The sequence below is a fragment of the Trichosurus vulpecula genome, chromosome 7 (genome assembly GCF_011100635.1).
Source record: "Trichosurus vulpecula isolate mTriVul1 chromosome 7, mTriVul1.pri, whole genome shotgun sequence".
NCBI classification, from domain to species: Eukaryota; Metazoa; Chordata; class Mammalia; order Diprotodontia; family Phalangeridae; genus Trichosurus; species Trichosurus vulpecula.
In genome coordinates, this window is record NC_050579.1 from 227,520,103 (window position 1) to 227,543,675 (window position 23,573).

Sequence of the window (23,573 nt, forward strand, 5' to 3'; positions counted from 1 at the left end):
GGGCCAGTCTAAAAAAATTGGTCAGAAATGCTCCTTTCTGAAGAAATATTTGACATGTTTCCGCTATTTTAATATCTGTACTGTTTGTTTCCATTCACTAAATATTTTTCTTTTTTTTTTATTCTATTTCAGATTCCCGTGTAAAAGGGTGGTTTCTTCTGGATAACTATATACCTACTTTTGTCTTCTCTGTCTTATACTTATTAATCGTATGGCTAGGACCAAAGTACATGCAAAATAAACAGCCAGTCTCCTGCAGGGGCATTCTAGTGGTTTATAACCTTGGACTTACGCTGCTGTCTCTATATATGTTTTATGAGGTAGGAGATGGGTTGAGATTTTATTTTTATTTCTAACTGTTACTCTTCATTCCCTCCTGTCTGCCTACATTTTGCTGACATGAAAATGATGAAGAAAAGGAAGCAGAGAGAAAGGGTCCCACTAATGAAATATCTGTTTTCACTGGTTTTATCCAAACGCCCAAGGTGTCTTCATATAAACATCCCCTACAGAAAGAGGGATATGAAAGCAGTTCTTTGCTTTCAGTATTACTGTTTATTATTATTTTAATGGAAACAGGTTTGAACTTTTAGCTAGTTAATTAATGATTAACGTATCACATTTTTAGGATTTAGAATCTTACAAAGCATTGTTCCAAGAGTTTTTGTAATGCCAGCAGAATTCAAGGGGAATATTTGGGCCAAACCTGAGAAAAAGGGGGGAGGGAAGTTGAGTATTTTATTAATAATAATAAGCACCAAATAAGTTATTGTTGCTTGCTGGTTTCATTTTGATGAGAATTTGGGGTTGGGTTTTTTGTTGTTGTTTGTTTTTTATGGATGTAAAGGGATTATGGGGAGGAGGTGTTTTTTAGTTTGGTGAATGTGAGCAAACTCTACCTTGAGCAGATAAAAGTAAATAACTTGTGATTTAGCTATTAAGATTGGTACCCATTTTTAAAGCTTGGGAAAAAGCCTGGTTTTAGGTTTTGCATTCACTGGACACATGGACTAGAGTTCAGTTCAGATTTGGTGATTTCTCCTACATCACCAAGAGCTCATCAGATCATCATTGTTTCTGAGACAGTGCTATAGCTTAATGAAAAGGACACGTACAATCTAAACCCACCTTATTTCTCCCATTCCCTAGTTTTATGGAATGCATCTATATGCCTCTGAGCCACAGGGGCTAGATAGTTTGCTCTTCGTGACTTCTAGGACAAGAGTAAGTAGTCTTCCACCCTCTTGGGAACCTTCAGAGCTCTGCCCTCTGTAGGTTTATGTAAGACTGATCTCTAACCACCATTTTGCAATGGAGAATGTATTCAAAACTTCCATTCATCACATTTACATTTTTCATCTCCTTCATATTGAAGTATGATATTAATTCCTGAAGTTAAGAGTTTGAAGGAGAGGATTGGAGCTGTAAGATTTATACTGGTGGAAAATAGCAATCTCTATAATTCATCTAAGCTGGGCAGATAAAATCCTTCTCCTATAGAGACAGATCTCTTACTGAGTCCCAGTGTAAAAGATTCTGTTTAATTAAATCACATTCTTCCCAGATATTTTCACAGGCCAGTCTAACCTGTGTGGTTAGATTGTGAATAGAGATGTTCTTTTCTTTTTAAAAAAAATAATTATTTTGTAGAATAGATTTCTTTACTAAAACAGCTAAGTTTAATCAAATACTAAGTGAATAAAAAGTTATTGTCTTTACAATCACAAGCAACTAAATTAAAGTATTATAAATGACAAAGGTAATTTTAAATCAAAAGACAGATAAGTGTCTTTATTTTACTATATACTCTCATTTTGTTGGTATTCGTTATAATCCCATATAACCTTAAATTGTAATTTAATATGAGCTGTTAATATCATGTAAAGCTCTCACCTTTTTTGCCTTTTTTCCTTTTTTTGTCCTGTTCTAGAACAAAGGAAGTTTAATTAGCCTCCGTGATGGATGTTGGAGGATTGGAGGCAGGGGCTATTCACAGAAATGAAGTTCAGGGACTTCCTGGCCTCAGCAATGTGTGCAGAACATTGATCAGTATACAAGGGACTTAACAACAATACAGTCAGATTCCTTTGAGTAAATGCTTTATTTTTCCCCTTTACATTCATAGATGATAGAGCCCTCTACTTAAGGAAACTTTTGTTTATATAATTCAAAAGATAGTATTCTGTTCTTTGTCTGTACAACCACATTCTGCAACTTTTAAAAATACATAGCCAGATTAAGAAATGAAAAACCATGATGGTATTTGGCATACTAACTTTTTTTCCTTAGTATAAAATTCCAATTTTTTTTCTCTTCCTTTTTATAAATTGAGCATTTTTTATATTTTGCCAGTATATTTTAGAAGAGGCTTCAGATCTTAATTTTAAATCAGTAACAAATTAATATAATAAATGTAAGGTGACAGGCAGGTTAAAATATGTTTGACTCAACTTTATAGCTCTCCAGCATTTTTCTTACTATAAAGTTGGAAGAGACTCAAGAGACTCCAGAGACTCCAACTCAAAGTTGGAAGAGACTCCAGAAACCAACTAGTTCAACCCATACCTGAAAAAGGATCCCTTTGTAACATACCCAACAAGTGTTCATCCATCCAGCTTTTGCTTGTAGCCTTGGTTAGAGATAAGCCACTATCTTCAGTGTAGCCCATTCTGCATTTGGGTGGCTGTAAATGTGAGGAAGTTTTTCCTTAACATCAGCCAAAAATTGTTTCTGCAACTTTCACCTACTGATACTAGGTCTTGGCCCCAGAAGCCAAGAAGAACAAGTCTGATCCTTTTTCCACATGACTGGCCTCCAAATACTTGGAGAAAGCTCTGCTGTCAGGGGTTCTTAACCTGGTATCGGTGAACCTCCCAAGATGGAGTCTGTGAACAAATTTCGGGGAATCCCTGAATGGGGAAAAAAATATGTATGCATTTGTATTTTTAATATGTATTTTCTAACCAAAATCCAACATTTCCTTTAGTTATGAACCTAGTCAACAAAATTATTCTGAGAAGGGATCCATAAGTTTCATCAGATTGCCTAGGGAGGTCCACGATACAAAAAAGCTTAAGAACCACTGGTTAAAGTCTTACGTTCACAACCCTCAGGTTCCTTCCACAGATCCTCATATAGCATTATCAGGATCTGGTTCACCATCATGATTGCCTTTCTGGACAATATACGGCTTATATATTCCTTGTTGTTGTCATTGCTGGTTTTTTAAATTTCATGCTCTTTTTAGCAGGTATACTAGTACTATAAAAAGCAAAGGGAGTTGCGTATAAACTGCTGCCTAAGTAGGTGAACCTGGGGCATTATAGTGCCCATATGACCAGAAGTAGGTTTTTCCTTCTGTGCCCTGCTAAGTAATACTTAGAACTCTTTAAGTATCTTGGAATCTTAAGAGTTAGAAGGAACTTCAGATTCTAGTGTGATCCATACTGGCGAAAGAGTCCTCTGGACAATGTAACTTTCTCACTGTCAGTTTTCTGAAAGTATTTTTCTTTCTTGTTGTCAAATAAGGCCATTTACCTTGCCTTTGCTGTTCTTACCCTTCATTTTGAAAATTGGGAAAATGGGTCGAAGGTTAGGACTTACCTGAAGTGAAAAAACCACACTGTATTGTCTTTTTCAGTTTTGTATAGGGCATGGGGGCGGAGGTGGATCAGGGATGCACTCAGGAAAAGAGAAGAGGGACCAGAACAAGAAAAAGTGCTTGAATAAATACAGTAGGCTGTGTTCTCCTTAAGTAGATTTGAGGTCAAGGACTGATACTCCTAGACTAGGATTGATGTTGGTGTGCCAGCTGAATTTGATGTCTGATTTCTACTTGATCCTGGGTAGACCTGGCAGTCATCAAATCACTTTCCAGGTTATACTAGTCATCGTAAGGTTAAGGTCTTCATTTTTCTGTTGAACATTAAAGGACAGAGGAGACTTGTTTTGCCTTCTTGCTTGTCATGAAGATTTTTGTTTTCTTAATTCTATGTTAACATAGAAGCCAGACCAGCCTTGAAGAGTTTGAAGTTAATCAGCTTTCAGTCAGTGTAGGGGAGAGATACAGAAGGAAGAAGGAAGGAAGGATAAAGTGGTTTTGGAAGACCCAAGACTTAGTTACTAAGCGAAGGGAGTTGGGAGTAAGATAAGGGGAAAAATACTAAAATTACATTTGAAGACCATGAAATTAAATTTTAAAATGTAGACCATAGCCTGGTTCATCATTTAAGTGTGGTTTTGCCAGTGCAATTATTACTAAGAGAAAGAGGGAAAAGAACTGGCGGGAGGTTGGGGGGGGGGGCGGGGGCAGATATAGTAAATTTGGAATTTAGAAAAGGACCTTAGAGGTCACCTAATCCATCCTCAACATTTTATGGATGAGGAAACCAGCTCCAAAGAGTTTTAGTGGGTTGGTCACACAGTTATAATAAATGGTAGCCCCTCCCCTTTCATTATCTATTGCTTTAACTTAAGAGCCACTGCTTCCAGGTGGATGTTGTCTGTTATTTTAGATTCTGTTCCTGGGAGAAAAAAAATGAGCATCTTTCATTCTATGCCTGTCAGAGCATAGATTCAGTATACATTTGCACTGATTAAAAAAAAAAAACAACTTAAAATTTTATCTAAACTGAATTAACCTGAGGTCAGTCAGTCATTGATTGAACCAAGAAGGGAAATTAGAATTTCAGGTTAAGATACAATATAATCTGCAAGAGGTTCCTCTGTACCCATTTCCCCCTTACTGTTTCTGAACTGAATTATTCTACCAAGAGTATATATGGAGCGGCCAGGAGGGGAAAACACACATAAACACAAATACCTGAACCCCATTTTTATCTTATCTGGAACTGTTGTTCCAAACAATTCATGAATTAAAAGCACCAAAGTATGTGTGTTCTCTTACTCTTAGATGTCAAGTAATTGTTAAATAGCATCATGTGCCTTCTTTGTGCCAAATTCTGCAGATACAATTACAGCTGGGACAGCTCCTGTCCTCAAAAAGCTTCCATTCTCTTAATTATTTTCCACTGGGGCTAAGGAGCTTACGTTTCCTGGGTGGGGGGTGGAGAGGGATGGGAGGGGGGTTGTCCCAGATTGATAAATACAGAATTACTTTAGGAGGCACTATGAAGTAGGGGAATTAGGAAAACCTCTCTTGAAGGGAATGGACCTGAGATGATCCTTAACTGCTTATGAGTAGAAGCTAGAAAGAACATTACAGATATGTTGGGTGGGGAGTCAGGCACGAAAGTAGGAATGGAAGTATTTGCATGAGAAACAGCAAGTATAAGACAGTTTGGCTAGAAGGTAGAGGATGTGAGGGCTGTAATTGCCAAACAAATGGGGTTTGTATTTTTTCCAGAAAAAAAATATGATGTTTCACCTCTCAAAATGTCAAAAAAAATCACAAATGCTACTATTTTAAATGGAAAGGTCTGAGCATATGTGTGTGTGTGTGTGTGTGTGTGTATACACACACACACACACACACACACATATATATATATATATATATATATATATATCTCAAATGACATTCTTTTGTAGCTTTTTTTTTTGAAGATTTGTGAAGTGATTTTGTTTATTGTAAAGCAAGAAAGTAATTGGAACATTTGATGGTATACATATTTAATGGGCTCATTGGCCAGTCAATTCTATCTGTGTTCTCTGAATTCTCGAGGACTTACAGGGATATTAATAGCATCCCATTAGTACTTGCACAAAAGCTCTCTTACACCAAGCTGACAGGCCATCCTTTTTATTGCACGTTTTGAAAGGTATCATGATAGAAATGAACAGCAGTGGCTTGGGAAGCTCACCGCTCTCTAAATTGACTTGTCGGTTTTCTGGCCTTCCCTTTTGGTGTTCTTAAAATAGCAGCAGCAATTTGAGGAAATTCAGATTTTTAAGCATTTTTAAGTTATTTTGCTGTGGCAGAAACATGTATGTACCAATTATACAGGGTTCAGCACAGTTCCCTTTGTTCTCCCAATTCACTGAAAGGCATATATTTGGGCCTCTCCCACTCTTACTGGTTGCAGGGACTGCATGACTGTGAGTTGCATGTGTTATAGAGAGATTTCTTGTTCACGATTTGGGTGGGTCCTGGTGGTCCCTTTCTAGGAACATAGATTTAGAAGTTGAAGGGACCTTAAAGATTACCTAGTCCAACCCCATCCTTTTATAGGAAAAGAACTGAACCCCACAGAAGGAGAGGGTGAACTCACCTAAGGTCCCACAGAGAAATAGTGACACAGCTAGGATTACAATTCAGGTCCTCTAACTCCAAATTTCATCACTCTGACCACAGCACACTAACTCTGGGTTGTTGTTTTTTTCAATTGCATTTTCAAAAATGTAATTATTATGCTTATTGACTAACTCTTATTTCCCACTTAACGGGTGTAGAAACGGAGGGTACAGAAAGGTTTTAAAGGTCAGGAGATGGTAATATGTCTAGTAAAGGCTCCCCAGAGATAGTGTGGTCCTGTGGGAAAAGTACTGGATTTGAAGTCAGAGCATTTGAGTTTGAATTCTGACTATCATTCAGTAAATATGCAAATCACTTAACATCTTTTGGGCCTCAGATTACTCTGTAAAAATGAAGGCCTCTAAGGTGCCTTCTGGCCCTAAATCTATGATTCCTCTTGTCCCTTATAGTACCAACCCATGTCCCTAATTTTCTGTCCTTCCTTTACCTTGAAAGGCCAACAAGTTCATTCAGCCTTAGCTTTTTTTAAAATATCTCATTGTGATTAATGAAGTTGGAGTTCTCCACCCCCAGGTTCTTTGTTAAGAGATTTTTGGCAGAAAAGTAGGAAAGATAAAGGGGAAGTGAGTGCATTGAGCTCCTGAGTTTGAGTAAGGAGAAAAGTTTCTTCCTATCAGAAAGAAGACGGTCAGCAACTAAATACACGTATTTCACAATTTTAAATCCTCTGTCTCTATTCCTACTACCTTTCCAATCTTCTTACACCTTCTTCCCTGTCAAGTACTCACCAGTCCAGTGACCCTGGCCTCCTGGCTGTTCTACAAACAAGACAGTCATCTCTCCACTCTGAGCATTTTCTGTGGCTGTCCCCCGTGCCCAGATGTTCTCCCTCCTCAGCTCACTCACTGACTTCCTTGGCTTCCTTTAAATCCTAACTAAAATCCTGTCTTTTACAGTCCTTCTTTTAGCATTTTTTCTCTGTTAATTATTTCCTAGTTATCCTGAATGTAACTTACTTTGTACATGTTTGTTGGCATTTGTTGTCTCCCCCATTAGATTACAAGCTTCCTGATAGCAAGCGCTGTCTTTTCCCTATTTTTGTATCTTTTTTGCATCCTCTGTGTTTTGGCATCTACTAAATGTTTATTGATATCAATGTGTTGAGATCGAAGATCATCTCCAAAACTCAGTCACTTACTTATCTGTTACTTTGAAAGATGTGAGAAGTAGGTAGACAGGATTCTTCTCAATCACTGGTTTATCCATGTTACTTTGAGAGACAAGAGGGAATAGGTGGATAGAGTTCCTCTGTTTTTTTGCAGAGCAATGTATTAACAGTAACTGTAGTAACTACCACTTCACACCTTCAATAGACAAGGAAGCCCTAAAGAGAACTGTTCACGAGTGGTAAACAAACTCAGGAAAGTAGGAGGCCCTCAAAGACCCAAGTATTGCAACCTGACTTTGGTTAGGTATCAAAATGCCACACATACCTGATTCAGGTTGGGCCTAGAAGACTTCTTGTTTCTCTGTGCCTGGTTCTAAGGGCTTCTCAGACATACAAAACCAGGTCTTGTGACTTAGCTGAAATCACTTTCAATTATGGCTCAAAGGGATTCCTGGTAACAGAAAACAAATACTGCCTTGGGCCACTGGTGTGAAAGGACATTAATGGGCATCCTTGTATGCCTTGCATAAGTTACAGTTGTAATTCAAAACCTCACACTCCACCTGGACTTGCTCTTCAGTGACACCACCCAAGTTAGTTTTACTTTAGAGGACTGATAAGCAACCCCAAATAAAATTTCTCCTGAAGGTACTGGCCACTGGTACTTCTGCTGGCATTGGGCAGCATGGGTAAAGTTGTTTGTAAGGGCATGTTTTATAAAAAAACCACTAAAGCTAACTCTAGAGCTGTCTAGACAAGCCAGAGTGATGAGGGTCTGAGTTTCAGGGTTACCTAGAGACCAGGGAGTCAAATGACTTGGGTTACCTTTCTAGGCCTGCCATTAATGGCCTTTCTTATTGCTTTGCAAATCACTTCCCCTTCCTACATCTTGACTCCCTCATCTGTAAAATGGGAGTGGGGTTGGACTAGCTAAGACCCCTTCTAACTGTGTACTCCTAGGAGTCATGGAAAGAAACAATACCGAGTAGTTTGTCAGCTCTGTATTTGTGTTACCATATTTCTGCTTCTCACTCATGGTTCTCTTGAAGAGGTCCTGCCTCGTCATCCTTACAGCGTACATCTCTGGAATGCAGAGGCCGCAGACAAGAGCCTGCCTACTCATTCAGTCCTTGGTAGCAGTGGTGATGGGACTGAAAGACTTTGTCCTACCCTACTGTGTTTGTCCCCCTCGGTCACTCTGAATTCTTAAAATGACCTTGCTTCTGAAGATGTTTTTTTGTTTTTTGGCTTTTGCTTTTGGTAGCATTCCAAGAAGTTCTGTGTATTTTTTTTAAAATGCCTGTAGCTCTCAAGCTTGAAAAATCCATTTGATTTGTCCAGATTCCAAGCAAAGAATCTTAAGACAGAGTGAATACCCAAATACCTAATGACTTCATTTGTGGAGAAATGAAATGTTAGCTTTAAAGTGCCCACATCTCACTGTAGCAGATGTTTGAACAGCAAGGTTCAATTCTGTTTGTCAGACTGGTTACAGGCCAGCTGTTGTCAGGGGTGCAGTACTTGTCCTCTAAGCACCAGGATGCACCACACCGTCATTGGCAATTTAATTTGACACATCAGAAGAGAAGAAATGTATGCCAGGTTTAATTATAGGCTCATCACATCCACTAGTACCAATTAAAACAGGCTTTACTCTGACAAGATTGGTACCTATTGACATATGGCTGAAAATAATCTTGGTTCATTGGAAGGAACAGAGTAAATAACAATCCCTAGCTTTATTTATTTATTTGTTTGTTTGTTTGTTTTTGGAATCAATTCTGCAACCCTGGGAAACAATATAAATGTAATGGGGAGGCTGTTCCAACCTGCTTTGGGAGCACAGCAGTGCTTCAGCCTTATTCCCTGAAAAACCAAAGCTATAGGATCCCCCCACGTTTTGTGTGTGGTCGGAGGGGTTCTAAGGAAGGTGAGAAATTATGCCACTGCATCCAGACCACCCACCCTGCGAAGGAAGGAGGCTGTATTTATATTCACTGTAAAGAAACTAAAAGGACAGTCTGAATTTGGGCCACCTCATTCCTATGAGGACACTTACAGTGCCTGAAGGTCATTTCTTTTACTTCAGTAATCCTCCCAACTCTGCTGCTGCCTGCTTCCGCTGTGGTGGTGGTTTTTGTTGTTGTTGAGTCCTGCCCAACTTTTCCTGATCTTGTGAACCATATGGTCCTGGTGGTTTTTTTTTGTTTGTCTGTTTTGTTTTGTTTTGTTTGTTTTTTTTTTTTTTAGGAAAGATAGTGGAGTGATTTGCCATTTCTTTCTCCAGTGGATTAAGGCAAACAGGTTAAGTGACTTGCCAGGGTCACACAGCCAGTAAGTGTCTGAGGCTGAATTTGAACTAAGGTCTTCCCGATCCCAGGCCCGCTGAGTCACCTAGCTTCATCCTCCACTGCCTCCTCCCTTGCTTAATCCACTCATTCAACTAACACCTGGTATAAAACTCCAAAACACCCTGCCTGCCCTCAAGTAGTTTACATTCTACCATGTGTGCACGAATAAGTAAAATCCAGGTTATCTGAGAAAGTCAAGTCCAAGGTGATCAGGAAAACCTGCCTATCAGAGGTTGTCTCTCCACCCTTCCCTGGAAGGGAAACTAAGGCATCTAGCGACCTAGAGATGTGACCTTGGGCAAATCTCTTAAAGTCCTCCAGGCTTTAGTTTCTACACTTGTTAAAAATGAAGGAATTGAACTAGATGACCTCCAAAGGCCTTTTTCCAGCGGTAGATCTGTGTGTGTGTGTGTGTGTGTGTGTGTGTGTGTGTGAGAGAGAGAGAGAGAGAGAAATGCATACACTTACACTGAATAGTATTTACCATGGTTCATATTCTGGAATTGGAAACAAACTTTTCAAACAAGAAAGCATTTACTATCTTGAAGAAGCTAGAAGTCATGTATCTTAGTGGCAACTTCCCTAACTGGTTTGCCCAATGATGTAGGCTGGTTTTAATCACTTCCCAGATAGTTTGTTTTGTCCATTGGCAAAGGAGTAACGACGTGAGGCCGTTGGGCTGCCTCAGAGAAAATAGGAGTTTTTATTTGGAGGAAATAGGTAGTTCCTAGAGCCACTTGGAAGGGTAGGCCAAGTACAAACATTAAGCACTGGTGGTGGTGTAGTATTTGAGCTAATATTATAGTTTGCTGGCTCTGTTGCTTTTTTTGTCCTTTGTCTTTATTCGGTGAATAGCAGTGCCTCTCCTGCTCTCCAGGATCTATATATCTATATCTAGCTATATCAATATCTATCTATCTATATCGATATCTATCTGTCTGTCTATCTATCTATCTATCTATCCGTCTATCTATCTATAGTTCAGCTGGGCCAGATGGTTAGAATTCATCAGGGACAGCTAGGTGCTCTCTTGCTATCCCCTTAATCTTAGGTAATATATAGTAATTAGTGCTTAATAAAATTCTTTTGGAGTGGACTTCCTGTTAGCCATTTTTGTCATCAGCAAAAAAAGTAAGGATTGAGCAGCTCTGCTATCTCAGTTATCATTGCCTCGCCCACAGTAGAGCAGACAATGTTCCTATCTTTTTTTTTTAACATCTCTTATTTTTTCTGAATACAGGGATGCCTATCTAGAGCCATCAATTTTCAGTGAGACCTATGAGGTAAAATATATGTCCGTGCATTACCATCTTCAGGCCTTCTTGCATAAACTGAGCATAGACATTTTGAAGCTTTTAGATTTTATTACCAGTTCCCTTTTTTTGCATTTTGTCCCTGATCAACTTACAGGTATCTCACATAGTGGTGGCCTTTTTCATTGTAGATATACTCTATGGTATGTAGCTTGCTGGGGCTTGGTGGCAATTGGTGGTACAGTGGATAGAGCTGTAGAAGACTTGGGTTCAAATCCAGCTTCTGATACTTCTTAGCTGTGTGACTCTGGGCAAGTCACTTGACCTTTGTTTGCCTCAGTTTCTTCATCTGTAAAATGGGGGGGGGGGACACTCATAATAGCACCCACCTCCCAGGGTTGTTGTGAGGATCAAATAAGATAACGATTATAAAGCACCTAGCTCAGTGCCTGGCATATGGTAAATACCATATAAAAATTAGTATTATCTCCCAGCTTTTTTATTTTTATTTTAGCTCTTTCTGATTGGGTTTGCAAGACACATCAAGTGAGCACATTCTTACCAGCCTTTGTTGGACTACCTGTCATCCATCCCTAAATTTGCAGCTGTTGTCCAGGGATCAAACTTCCCATTCTCACACACCACCTTCTTAGCTGCTGACTTCCTAAAGTAGTTTTCTGCTCAGTATCCTTTGCTTTCAATGAGCAGCAGAGAGGAAAACGCAGCCCATACTATGGTCTTGAGTTTCTGGCCCAAGATCTGGAAGCGCTTTCTTTCCAGCAGTATCACCAGAAATTGGGAGTCTTCATCTGTTTTGACAGGCCTTGAAAAGTTCCCTGGTTACATCTTGGGTTAAATCCTTAGGAAGAAAAGAGGCCTCTTTATTGTAGTTTTCAGGTCTGAAAACAAAGACTTCGGTCACCCCTGATAAGAGCTTTCATCTTCTTCCTCCGACCTCTACTGGACAATCTCTCACTTGGTAGCTGCTGCGGCTGTACCTTGGAGAACAAAGAACTTTGTCCTCCTAAGGACATCCAGCCACCCCTTTGGGAAGAGATTCACATTTGGTTTTTACCTTCAGGTATACAGTTGTCCTGATTACCTTCCTCTATCAGAGGACATCCTTTTACTCTCCCACTTGACTGTTTTTTTTTTCCTTTTGAAGTCCCACTAAGGATTTTAACTTGTTTCTAGTAAAATTGATGTACCATGCAAGCAAACCTTCCAAATCCTATTCTGTATAGCTTGTATTCTTCTCATTGTTGTGGGTTGTTTCAGTCATGTCCCATTCTTTGTGACCCCATTTAGGGTTTTCCTTGCAAAGATACTAGAGTGTTTGCCTTTTAGGAAACTGAGGCAAACAGGGTGAAGTGACTTGCTCAAGGTCATACAGCTAGTAGGTGTCTGAGGCTGGATTTGAACTCAGGAAGGTGAGTCTTCCTGACTCCTTTGCCACCTAGCTGCCCAGCCTTGTATTCAGTTTATCTCCATTTCTGGTTTATCACAGAACCTAGAGGCATCTAGGTAGGCCCAGTGAATAACAACAGTGAAACCTGTCAGGAAGACCTGAGTTTAAGTTCAACCTCAGACACTTAACCCTGTGTGACTGAGCAACTCTGTCTTCCTCTCTACCTTTACCCATCTATAAAATGGGTCTCCTACCTTCCTAGGTGGTTGTGAGGATCAATTGAAATAATAAAGTGCTTTACAAGCCATAAACACTATATAAATGCTAGCTGTCATTACTACTGCTACCACTGCCACCAACACTACTAAAATATTAGCCCTAACATCTAGTCCAACTCTTTTTTATAGTGGAGGAAACCTCATGAGACCTAGAGAAGTTAAATAAAGGACCCAAGCTAGTTAGGGGAAGAACTGGGTCAAGAATTCATATCTTCTGACTCTCAGTTCTATATTCCTCCATGGAAACCATAATGCCTCTTTAAAAAAATAATAATAATCTTTGGTCATACAACCATGTTATTAGTTCTGGCTACTCCTTTATAGCATAGATGCCAAGCCAGAGGGAGATTGGAGAGCAAAAATCGGCTACCTGGTAGCCTCTTGAAATTTTAAGTTCTAAAATAGCTTGCGTTCAAACATCATCTTAGACATCTGCTGGCCATATGACCATTGGCAAGTGCCTTAACCTCTCAGTGCCCCAGGTAACTCTAAGGCTCTAAGTCACAGACCAAGCCACATTACTGGGGAGTTCTCCCTATGCTAGTGAAATCACAAATACAGATCACTGTGTACTATTGTGTTAAGGACATTTTGGGAGAGATAAAGAAGGGAGAAAGATCTTGCCCCTTCCTGATCCCCCTTTAAAACCCAGGGCCTTTCTTCTGTTGACTGTCTCTTAATTTATCCTGTAAATATCTTTCTTCGTACATAGTTGTTTTCATAATGGTTCCCTCTTAGAATGTGAGCTCCTTGAGAGTAAGGACTGTCTTTTGCCCTCCTTTGTATTGCTAGCACAAGTAATAGGCACTAAATAAATATTTGTTAACTGTTGAGTGGTAGGGATAAGATCAGTTAAAAAAAAAAACCACCATAAGATAAGATAGAATATGATGGAGTCAGGCTCTGTGTCAGTGTGACGCATGTCCTGAAACTGCACATCCCCCCCCATGTTGGGGTCTAATTTCTGCGATGTCTCTGGTGAGCCTCCATTTCATCATCTATGAATTAGGAATGACATCTCCAGCACCTGCCTCACAGGGTTGTTGGGATGTCAGTTGAGATCATATTTGTAAAGTGTTTTCAAATCTTAAAGCATTTATGTAAAAGTGTCAGTTCTTAATATTATCATTACTCATGAGCTGATGGGCCGTTTGTTGTTTTTTTCTTTTTAGTTAGTAACAGGAGTATGGGAAGGAGAATACAATTTCTTCTGTCAGGACACTCACAGCGGAGGACAAGCAGATATGAAGGTAATTTATAATTTTGTTCTTGTTTTTAGCCTTTTAACACTTTGGAACTCCATTCACATCCCACCTTCCGCAGGAGGCCTTTCCTGGCCCTTCCCCATCTATTCCATCCACCCTTCCCAGCTGCTCTTCCTATGCGAATGCCTTCCTTCTGAGATTACCTCCATTAACTTTGTAAATATTTTGTGGGTACATTTTTTTAATTGTCTCCTCTTTAGAATGTGAGCACCTTTGGGACGGGGGCCATTTTCTTATTTTCGTTTGTACCCCCAGACTTAAGCACTTATAAGTCTTTTTTTTTGTTGTTTAAGTCATGTCCAACTCTCATGACCCCATTCGGGGTTTTCTTGGCAAAGGTACTTAGAGTGATTTGCCATTTCCTTCTTCAGCTCATTTTACAGCTGAGGATACTGAGGCAAACAGGGGTGAAGTGACTCACCCAGGGTCACACAAGTGTCTGAGGTCAAATTTGAACTCTGGTCTTCCCAAATCCAGGCCTGGCACTCTATTCACTGCACCAACTAGCTGCCCTGTAAGCACTCACTAAATGCTTTTGGACTAAATTGACATTGAATGGGGTGATTAATATGTGGTGAGTGAATGATGCCAAGATTCCAATAGAATATACTGTGCTCCTTGAGGCTGTGGAGGGACTGATTCACTTCTGTTTATCTCCAGAGGCCTAGTGCCATGCTTGGCACAGAATGGTTGTTTAATAAATGCTGACTGATGGATTGATTTCCACGTTAATTTGTTTTCCTAGTGGATGGAGAAAGCTGACCTTAGAGTCGGGTCTGTGAGATCCTTGGCAAATCCCTAAACTCTGTAGTGCCCTGGGCGACTCTCTAAGACTCTTAAGTCATGGACCAACCTGCATTGGCCAAGGGAATTTCTTCCCTGAGAAGAATTCCCTACACTCGTGAAACCACAGGCGTGCTCTGTTGAGTGCCTGCTACCTAAAGAGAGTTATGGGAAGGGACATAAAGGTGAATGAGATCCAGCACCTGCCCTCAAGGAGCTTATACTCTTAGTAAGGATAAGACAAGTGGAAATAACCTTATGACATAAGATAGAATGTGATGAGTCCATAGAAGTTGTCCAAAACTTTGTGGAAGAGATGGCATTTGAACTGAGTTTGGGTTTTATTTTATTTTACTTTTTATATTCTATATCTCTTCAGAGAATGTAAGCTCCTAGAGGGCAGGGACTGTTTCATTTCTTTCTTTGTCTCTCTTTGGCCTAGCACAGTGTCTGGCACATAGTAGGCACTTAATAAATGCTTATTGATTGAAAGATGAGTTAGACTGGCAGAGCTTGAGATGGAGAGGGAGACATTCAAAACAGAGAGTGGAATCAAATTGTGGGAGGCCTTACTTTATTGGGTAGTCATTGAAGTGCACCCCCTCCCCTCTTAAAAGAAATCACTTCCAAGTTCAGAGTTGGCATTCAGTGACTTTGTTCTCTCTCTCTGATACTTCTTCTTCTGCAAACTCCTGAAACGAAAGATCAGGCCTCCTTTCTGCTCTGCCTCATTTCAGTCCCTGAAATCAAATGAGTCGCTTTTTGTACCTATTAATATGAGTGCTTTCAAAGGGAATCCAAAGGCTTGTACTTTTCACTTATTAATGGGCGTTGGTGGCCCCATTTAAATATCTTCCCCATTGTCATTTCTTGCTTTTCCTGCTGTGTTCTTAAAGTTATAAGCACTGGAGAACTTAACTTTGTGGCTAGAACTTCAGCTCTGGGAGTGATTTCATCTCTTTAAAACCATTGAAGGTTATTTGGTCCAACCTCTTACCCAGTGCAGGAGTTCCCCACCTCTCATACAGAATAGTAATTCTATTCAACCTCTGCTTTGAATACTCCGAGGGACAGGGAACTCACATAAGGCAATGCAGTGTACTTGCGGGATTGCTCAAACGATTCAAACTTACTTTTTGCTTTTTCATCTGAGCCTACACCTGTTTCCTTATAACTTTTGCCTATGGATCCTCAGCCTGTCCCCTAGAGCCACAAAGGAAAGTCTAATTCTAATACCTCTTACATATAGTTACTTTTCCTAAGGTATTTGAAGATTGTGATTATATCTTAGTAGTCCCTAAGTCTTCTTCTCTCTAGGTTAAGTGCCTGGTTTCCTTCAAAGGTTCCTGTGACATCTTGTTCATTTTCTTCCAGATATACTCAGATTTGCTGTGTCCAGCAGAGCATAGCAGCTCCCAAACATTGCAGTCTTGGGATGCCTTTCTAGTCTTAAATTATTCAGGATCCCGAAAAGCTTTTGTTTGTGTGGTTTATATCAATATTTGCAATGTTTGAAATTGAAGCATAGTTTTAAAATATATTTATTGGTTCATCTAAAAATAATAAACCAACATTTAAAAATGAAAAGTAACTATTTTCTAAGACAAAAAAAGTAGTGAGAAGAGTAGCTTTGTTTTACATATTTTTGCAAATTTCTTTAATGCCTGGCATAATAGAAAACAGCTGGATTCTCATCACCTTCTGCATTTAGCCTCCCACAGACATATAGTTGGGAAAGGGAAGAAAAAGTTTTTAATAGTCAGATAATTTTAATATTACAAAAATTATTTTGATCTTGTACACTTCCTGAAAGGGTCTTAGGAACCACTACTGCCCTTCCCCAAGGAGTCTGCAGACTGTATTTTGAGGACCACTGATGTGATAGAAAGAGCACTGGATTTGCCATCAGCAGACCTGGGTTCAAATCCTAAATCTGCCACCTGTAGATTATCTGTGTGAGGTTAAGCAAATCACTGCACCTCTCTGCACCTCAATTTCCTATGGAATGAGGGGATAAGTCTGGGTACCCTCTCAGGTCTCTTTCATATGTGACTCTATGATCTTTACCCAGAGCAGAGTCGTCCTCTGGAACCATCAGCTTCTTTGTTCTGGGCATTAGGCTCTTAATCCAACTTGAGGTCTTGTTGGTTTTTGTTTTGTTTTGTTTTTGGTAGCTATATCACACTTTGTTGATGGTTAACTCTCTTTCACATGAATATTGAATCTGGTCACCTCACTCCTATAATTCTTCAGTTGTTCCCCTCCTCCGACCCCCTCCCCCCCAGTACAGGGCTTTAAGACCACAGTGGAATGTATTGGAGTCCTTTGTGTCTTTGTTGGATGTTAACAAATGCTCCATATGACTCTTTTGAGGACTAAAAAGAAATTCAGGGTGTCCTAAAAGTCATAGTACAGTTTTAAGTTAAAAATTCAAAGCTAAAACTAAGCTAAGAAATCAGATAAATAAAAGCTAAGAAACTCAGGGTATCCCAAAGGTAATGAGCTTTAGCTTAAAGCCATACTGTGACTTCTGGGATACCCTGTGTGTCCGGATACTGCAGGAACCAGGCTTTCCTCCTCTTTCTTCCTTTCTTGTGCTAAAGGCAGCGAGGGGGTACAGTGATTAGAGCACCAGACCTGGAGTCAGGAAGTTTTGCTGTTCAGTTGTTTTCAGTTGTGTCTGACTCTTCATGACCCCATTTGGGGTTTGCTTGGCAAAGATACCGGAGTGGTTTGCCATTTCCTTCTCCAGCCCATTTGACAGATGAGGAAACTGAGGCAAACAGGGTTCAATGACTTGCCCAGAGTAACACAGCTAGTAATTGACTGAAAGATCAGTCTTCCTGAGTTCAAATCCAGCCCTAGACAATTACTAGTTGTGTTACCCTGGGCAAGTCACTTGACCTCTACCTGCCTTCATTTCCTCCTCTGTAAAATAGGATTAATAATACCACCTGGCTCTCCAGGGTAGTTGCGAGGATCAAACGCATTAATGTTTGCAAAGCCCTTTACAAACCTTAAAGCTTTGTATAAACGAAGGTCGTTCATTAGGTTTATTGCTGTTACTATTCCCATTAGATCATCCGAGTCCTCTGGTGGTACTACTTCTCCAAACTCATTGAGTTCATGGACACCTTCTTCTTTATTTTACGGAAGAACAACCATCAGATTACTGTCCTGCACGTGTACCACCACGCCTCCATGCTGAACATCTGGTGGTTCGTCATGAACTGGGTGCCCTGTGGTCACTGTAAGTATCATTCAGACGATGCACATGCAAAGATGGCAGGCTGAGCTGAATCTTGGGGCCCCAAGTGACTGGTGACCGGTTCTGCCCATTTAAAATGGCTTGTATAGTCAAGGTTTGTGAGAGGAGAATATCGGAATCTACATTTTCTTTTCCTCCCTCTTACAATAATTATTCTGTGCTGATTTGGCAAATTACCCTAATGGGACAAATAGGAGAAGGCACCCCGGTGATGTTTGAAGAGACTGGGGGACCAGTGACAGTGGGAGCTCACGAGAGGTCCAGCCTTAGGCTAAGTCAGCGTTCTTGGCTATGTACCTGCTGTCCGGGGACACCTTGACCTTCTTACCTCTTCTCCCAATTTTTTTTCCTCTTTACCCTTCTGCTTAAGTCCCTCAAACCTTCTTTAAGGTGATTTGATGGACTTTCTTTCCCTCTTAAACTGTGTTTGGGTCTCTCTTAAAGGAGCAGACCAAGCAGCACATCGGAAAGAGCATCAGATTTGAAGTTAGAGGACCTGGATTCAAATCCTGTTTCTCGCAATTATACTTTCCACCATTAAATCTAAGATCTTATGAGCTTAAGTCACTGAACCTCAGTTTCTCTATCTGTAAAATAATTGGACTAAATGTCCTCTAAGGTCCCTTCCACACCTAACTTCCCTGGACCTCAGTTTCTCTGTGTGTCAAACGAGAATGTTAGGCTAAACACCTGCCAGGTTAGCTGTAGCATGTCCTGTCCCAGGCACTTAGCAAGGGGTGTAACCTTAAGCAAGTCCCTTAATCTTTACTAGCCTACTTCCTCATATGTAAAATGGAATAACACCATCTACCTCACTGAGTTGTCCTGGGGATTAAATGAGATAACATGCATTAAGTGCTTTGCAGACCTTAAAGCACTGTATATAAATGCTGCTATTATCATAGAGTTATTTAACCCTACTCACATATATTGATATAATCCATTTCATTTTCCATCAGCATGTGTATAGTTTTCATTTCTGACAAAACTTGAAAACTGGAAATGCAGTGTCTGAGGGGAGTCTCTTCTGTTTTTAAAGGGGCGGGCTTGAGAGCTTCAGTTTTCACTATTCAAAATGTCACCTTTGAGTTCAGCTCAGAACAGCTATTCTTGATAGGAATCTCATTATGCAAAAAGATTTAACAAATGACTTCAATTAAAATTCCTGCCCCACAGACAGACCCTCCTGAATTTTGATGGCTACCTACCTTCTGGCCCATTCAGTCTGGCTGATTTCTTTAGGCTTCGTTTTTCATAGGATCTTAGCCTTAGAGCGTCAAGGGGCTTTAGAGGTCATCCAGGCCCACCCTCTCTTCTTACAGGCAAGGAAACTGAGGCCCAAGAGGTTAAAAGATTTGTTCTGTAGGAACTAAGTACCAGGACTAGGATCACACTGTCTTCTTTCCACTTAAGAGCTCCTTCGATAGTGCTGCCCTTTGATTAATTGTGCTTACTAGACTTCGGAGAGACAGTGATCATTAATTATGACTCACATTCTCCAGCAATTCAGGGTTGGCAAAGCTAGTCTCTGGCAACAGCCACATGGAGTAGGTCACTGAAGAGTTCTCCCCATTTTTCAGTTAAGGACACTGAAGCTCTGAGAAGTTACCAGGATTTGCCCATAGTCACACTTGTATCCTGACTCCATGCCTAGAACTCTTCTGACTTTTCATATACTGCTTGGAGATCACCCATCCAGTTGGTAGCAGGTTGGGGCTAGAATCGAGATCTCTCAACTCATGAGTTTATTGTTGCTTCCACTATACCAAGGCTGATTTTTGCACATAATTTAACTGCTTTAAATTCCTAATAGCAATAACATCATCTTGCAGATTTTTCAAGAAAATTTGGTCTGTTACTGCATTTGATTCTTTTAGAAGCCCAGTAAAGTACAAGGTCTGGCATGTATAACTCTTTCCATTTGACACATGAGGATACTGAGGCGTAATGAGTTTGTGACTTGCCCAGAGTTGGTTTGTGGGTGAGACTAGATCTTGGATCTAATTCCCTGGCCTTCTTGGAGGCCTCATGCTCTTCCCACTGGTGTGATCACACATTTAAAATCTTAGTCCATTTCCTAAGCTTTGTGAACTTTTTGACCTGTGATGTAGAAAACCATGATCACATGTCCTTCCCTCTTCTCTCCCCTCCAATCTCTACAGCTTACTTCGGTGCCACCCTTAACAGCTTTATTCACGTCCTCATGTATTCTTACTACGGTCTGTCTGCTGTGCCGTCCATGCGCCCGTATTTGTGGTGGAAGAAGTACATCACTCAGGGACAGCTGGTGAGTGACTTTGGCCTCTTCTTCTGGATGTGGCTATCAGGTAGAACTTAGTTACCTCTGACAGGCAGTCGTGCTAGCTATCTTGCTGTTCTTTTCTGTGCCATTGTGGAGTATGTGTGTGTGTTTACACCCTGTACCAAAATTTAAGGTGTGGAGACTCTGGGCTTCAGCTTCCTGCTCTGTAAAATGAGAAAGTCAGACTCTCTGACCTCTTAAAATCCCTCCCAGCTCTAAATGTATGATCCTTATCTAAGCTCCATGCCTATGCAGAGAATGAAGGAATGGCCAAATTTCAGAACATTTCTTGTGGGTCAGTCAACTGAGAACTGTCTGTTCAGCCTAAAAGTAGGAGAGCTAAATGGCTCTTCAGTCAGCAGGTGTTTTTTGGAGGTTGGGCAGAGCAGCCCTTCATCAAAAGGCTGACCCTGCTGCCAAAGTTGATAACAAAAGAAAAGCCTCCATGCACTTGGTTGAGCTTGATTCTTTCTTCTTCCTTACCTTACCTTCTCCAAAGAATTTCTTAGTAATTGTCATCATCCTGGTCTCCTTAGATTCCCTAATTAATTGATGGTAACTGTATTATTGCAGTGGTTTATGAGAAGATCACCCTCTGGGGATACATCTCTTCCAAGTAGGGGTTAGCTGTGTAATACCTGTGGTGGCTAGACATCTGAGAGTCTGAGTTTATATATAGCCAGGAGAGGTGTGTGACCTGTCAGAATTCTCACGTAGTCGCAAATCCTTTTCCCTATCTGGCTCCAGTGTACCTTCTCAGGCTTATCATACTGGACTCCACTCTTCCAGTACTCTCCATTCCAGCCAAATGTACCTATTCATTCTTTCCCATACCTGACATTCCACCTTCTATCTCTTTACCTTTACCTACCCTTTCCCATGACTGGAGTGCACTCCTTCTTTAGGATCCCAGCCTCCTTCAGAGTTCAACTTGAGGGCCACATCTCTCTTAATGCGAGTTCTTTCCTGATCCCTCTAGCTACTAGGGTGGGGCAGAAAAGACTTCATGTTCACTTGTTCTGTTTTAAATTATATTCCTGACCTTGAGTAGCCAACAATGTAGAAGAGGGAAAACATGCACCATCGTTAACTATTCATAACATTACCCAAGTGCCCGGTGGGGTGAAACAAAAAAAAAAGATAGCAATGTACTTTAAATAAACTAAGTTAATAAAGAGCCCTCCAGATAAATTTTTCTCATTGTTGAAAGATTTTTCTTAGATAGAATTTTTATTCAGAGTAGGTCTTCATTATAGGCCTCCTTAGTTTCCCAAGTCTTTTCTATGGTATTTAGCACCTACTGTGTGTTAAGCACTGTGTGAAATACAAAGACAAAAAGATGGTAACAGGCCCTGCCCTCAAGGACTGAGGGAAAATAACCTGTATGTACGTAAATGCAAAATACATAAGGGGAAGGCACCTCTGATGTGAGGCCCCCAACCAACAGGGCCTCTTCTCCCAGATTATTTCATCTATATTTTAGATATACTTGTATACATTATTATCTTCCCTGATGGAATATAAGCTCCTTGAGGGCAAGAATTGTATTGCTTTTATCTTTGTGTACTCTGTGCCTGGGACAAAGTGGGTTGGTTCTTTATGAATGCTTGTTTTTTAGTTATTTGATAGATAACCTGAAGAGAAGAAATAGCCTTAGTTGTACAATATCACCCAACAGAACAAAGATTGGAATGACTAGCTCTCCAGTTTACAGAATCCTAATGATCTGTTGGAAACTCAGTTTATTGAGGACCCCATATTTTTGGGAGCTGTAACAAAAATGTTACTTGCAACTGCCGTGAAGGTGTAAGACCAATAGCAGCAGCACACAAGAGGGCTGCTAGCACAGGTTCTTTGATCTGCTTTTCTAAAGGAAAGCAACTTTAAAGGGGTCAACGATCTTACTTTAATCACATAATTCAGGGGAAAAGTCAGCACGCTGAACTTCAGAGAAAATACAAACAGAAATTACAAGCAGAAATTATATAAACAGAGCAGATACAAACAGCAAAGACTAACAGACAGGGCTTCCAACTGTCTGACCAAAAGCAATACATACATAGTTGCCAGAGAGAGAAGAACCAACATCTGGGTTTTTCAAGGCCAGGGGTCTCATCTGGCTACATCACTCTTTCCATGAGTGAGCCCCAAACCAAAATGCTAACCTCAGAGTATATATATACTTCTTCAGGGTCAGAGGACATCACAACCTTTGTGACCCAGGCTCACATGACTTAAGCAGGTCACATGGGCCTATTAATGGATGGGAAAGATCTTTCCATTAAGCAAAAATACATTAACAATACAGGAGCAGGGAAGACTTACCCCTAAATTCCCTCTTTTTATTTTCAGGGCTATTCTTAGCAGATGCACTTGTACATTATTTTTTCTTTAAATCTTCAGCAAGAACAACCTCTTAAATCTCAAACAGTGAACTGCACTCTTACACTGTTGCTAATTTAACAGAATATAAACTCAGCAATATGCTGTCTCCAACATTTTAACTTTTTTTCTAAGAGCTGCCTTGTGCGATTTGCCTTTGTCTTATTTATCAGAACTGGCGCGTAGATTTAGCTTAACTTCCCTCCCCATAAAATTTTCAAACCAGAGGGTGCCTTTTCCCAAAAGAGATATACAAGCATGAGAAATAAGCAACATTCTATTATCTGTTTTTCACATTTCCTGCTACAGCACATCACCCGTTTCCAGATCACATTTGTGCCCTTCTTCCTTCCCTTTAAAAAAAAAAAAATTAAACCTACCAATATGTACTCATTAATTCAGCAAGCATTTAGTACTCTCTTACTATAAACTGAGAGTACCCACCTCATAGGGTTGTTGTGAGAATCAAATGTGATTATATGTTTGTGTGTGTATATATGTACATCATACATGCATACATATGGAGGGGTGTATGTATGTGTGAATACATATATACATATATTTCCATATATTTCGTGTATGTGTGTATACGTATGTATGTATCACTCTGTAGACCTCCATATAAGTGTTAGTTTATTATTTCTCCTACTGCTGCTTTTATCACTGCTGTACTAGTAGGTGCCAGGGATACACAGACTCTAAACGAAATACAGCCCCTGCCCTGAAGGAGTTTACATATTCCTCTAAGCTACAAAGCCTTAGAATCCAATTTGTCCATACGTTTCTTATATACTGTCTCAGAAAGGCTTGTCATTGGGTTATCTAGAGACCCGTAGAGGCAGTTCCACGCATGTTATATTCTAGATGATGCTATGATGAAGAGTTCTGACGCTAACTCTTT

At 40.2% G+C, this 23,573-nt stretch overlaps 1 protein-coding gene across 1 annotated transcript in view; it reads left to right on the top strand.

Moving 5' to 3' along the window:
* ELOVL5 (ELOVL fatty acid elongase 5) overlaps nucleotides 1-23,573 on the top strand; it is an 89,559-nt gene that overhangs the window by 62,299 nt on the left and 3,687 nt on the right. Inside the window, exons 3-6 of the mRNA XM_036767848.1 lie at nucleotides 133-320; nucleotides 13,845-13,922; nucleotides 17,799-17,970; nucleotides 20,151-20,275. Of these exons, the coding sequence (XP_036623743.1) occupies nucleotides 133-320; nucleotides 13,845-13,922; nucleotides 17,799-17,970; nucleotides 20,151-20,275 (563 nt within the window). The remainder of the gene's footprint in view (nucleotides 1-132; nucleotides 321-13,844; nucleotides 13,923-17,798; nucleotides 17,971-20,150; nucleotides 20,276-23,573) is intronic.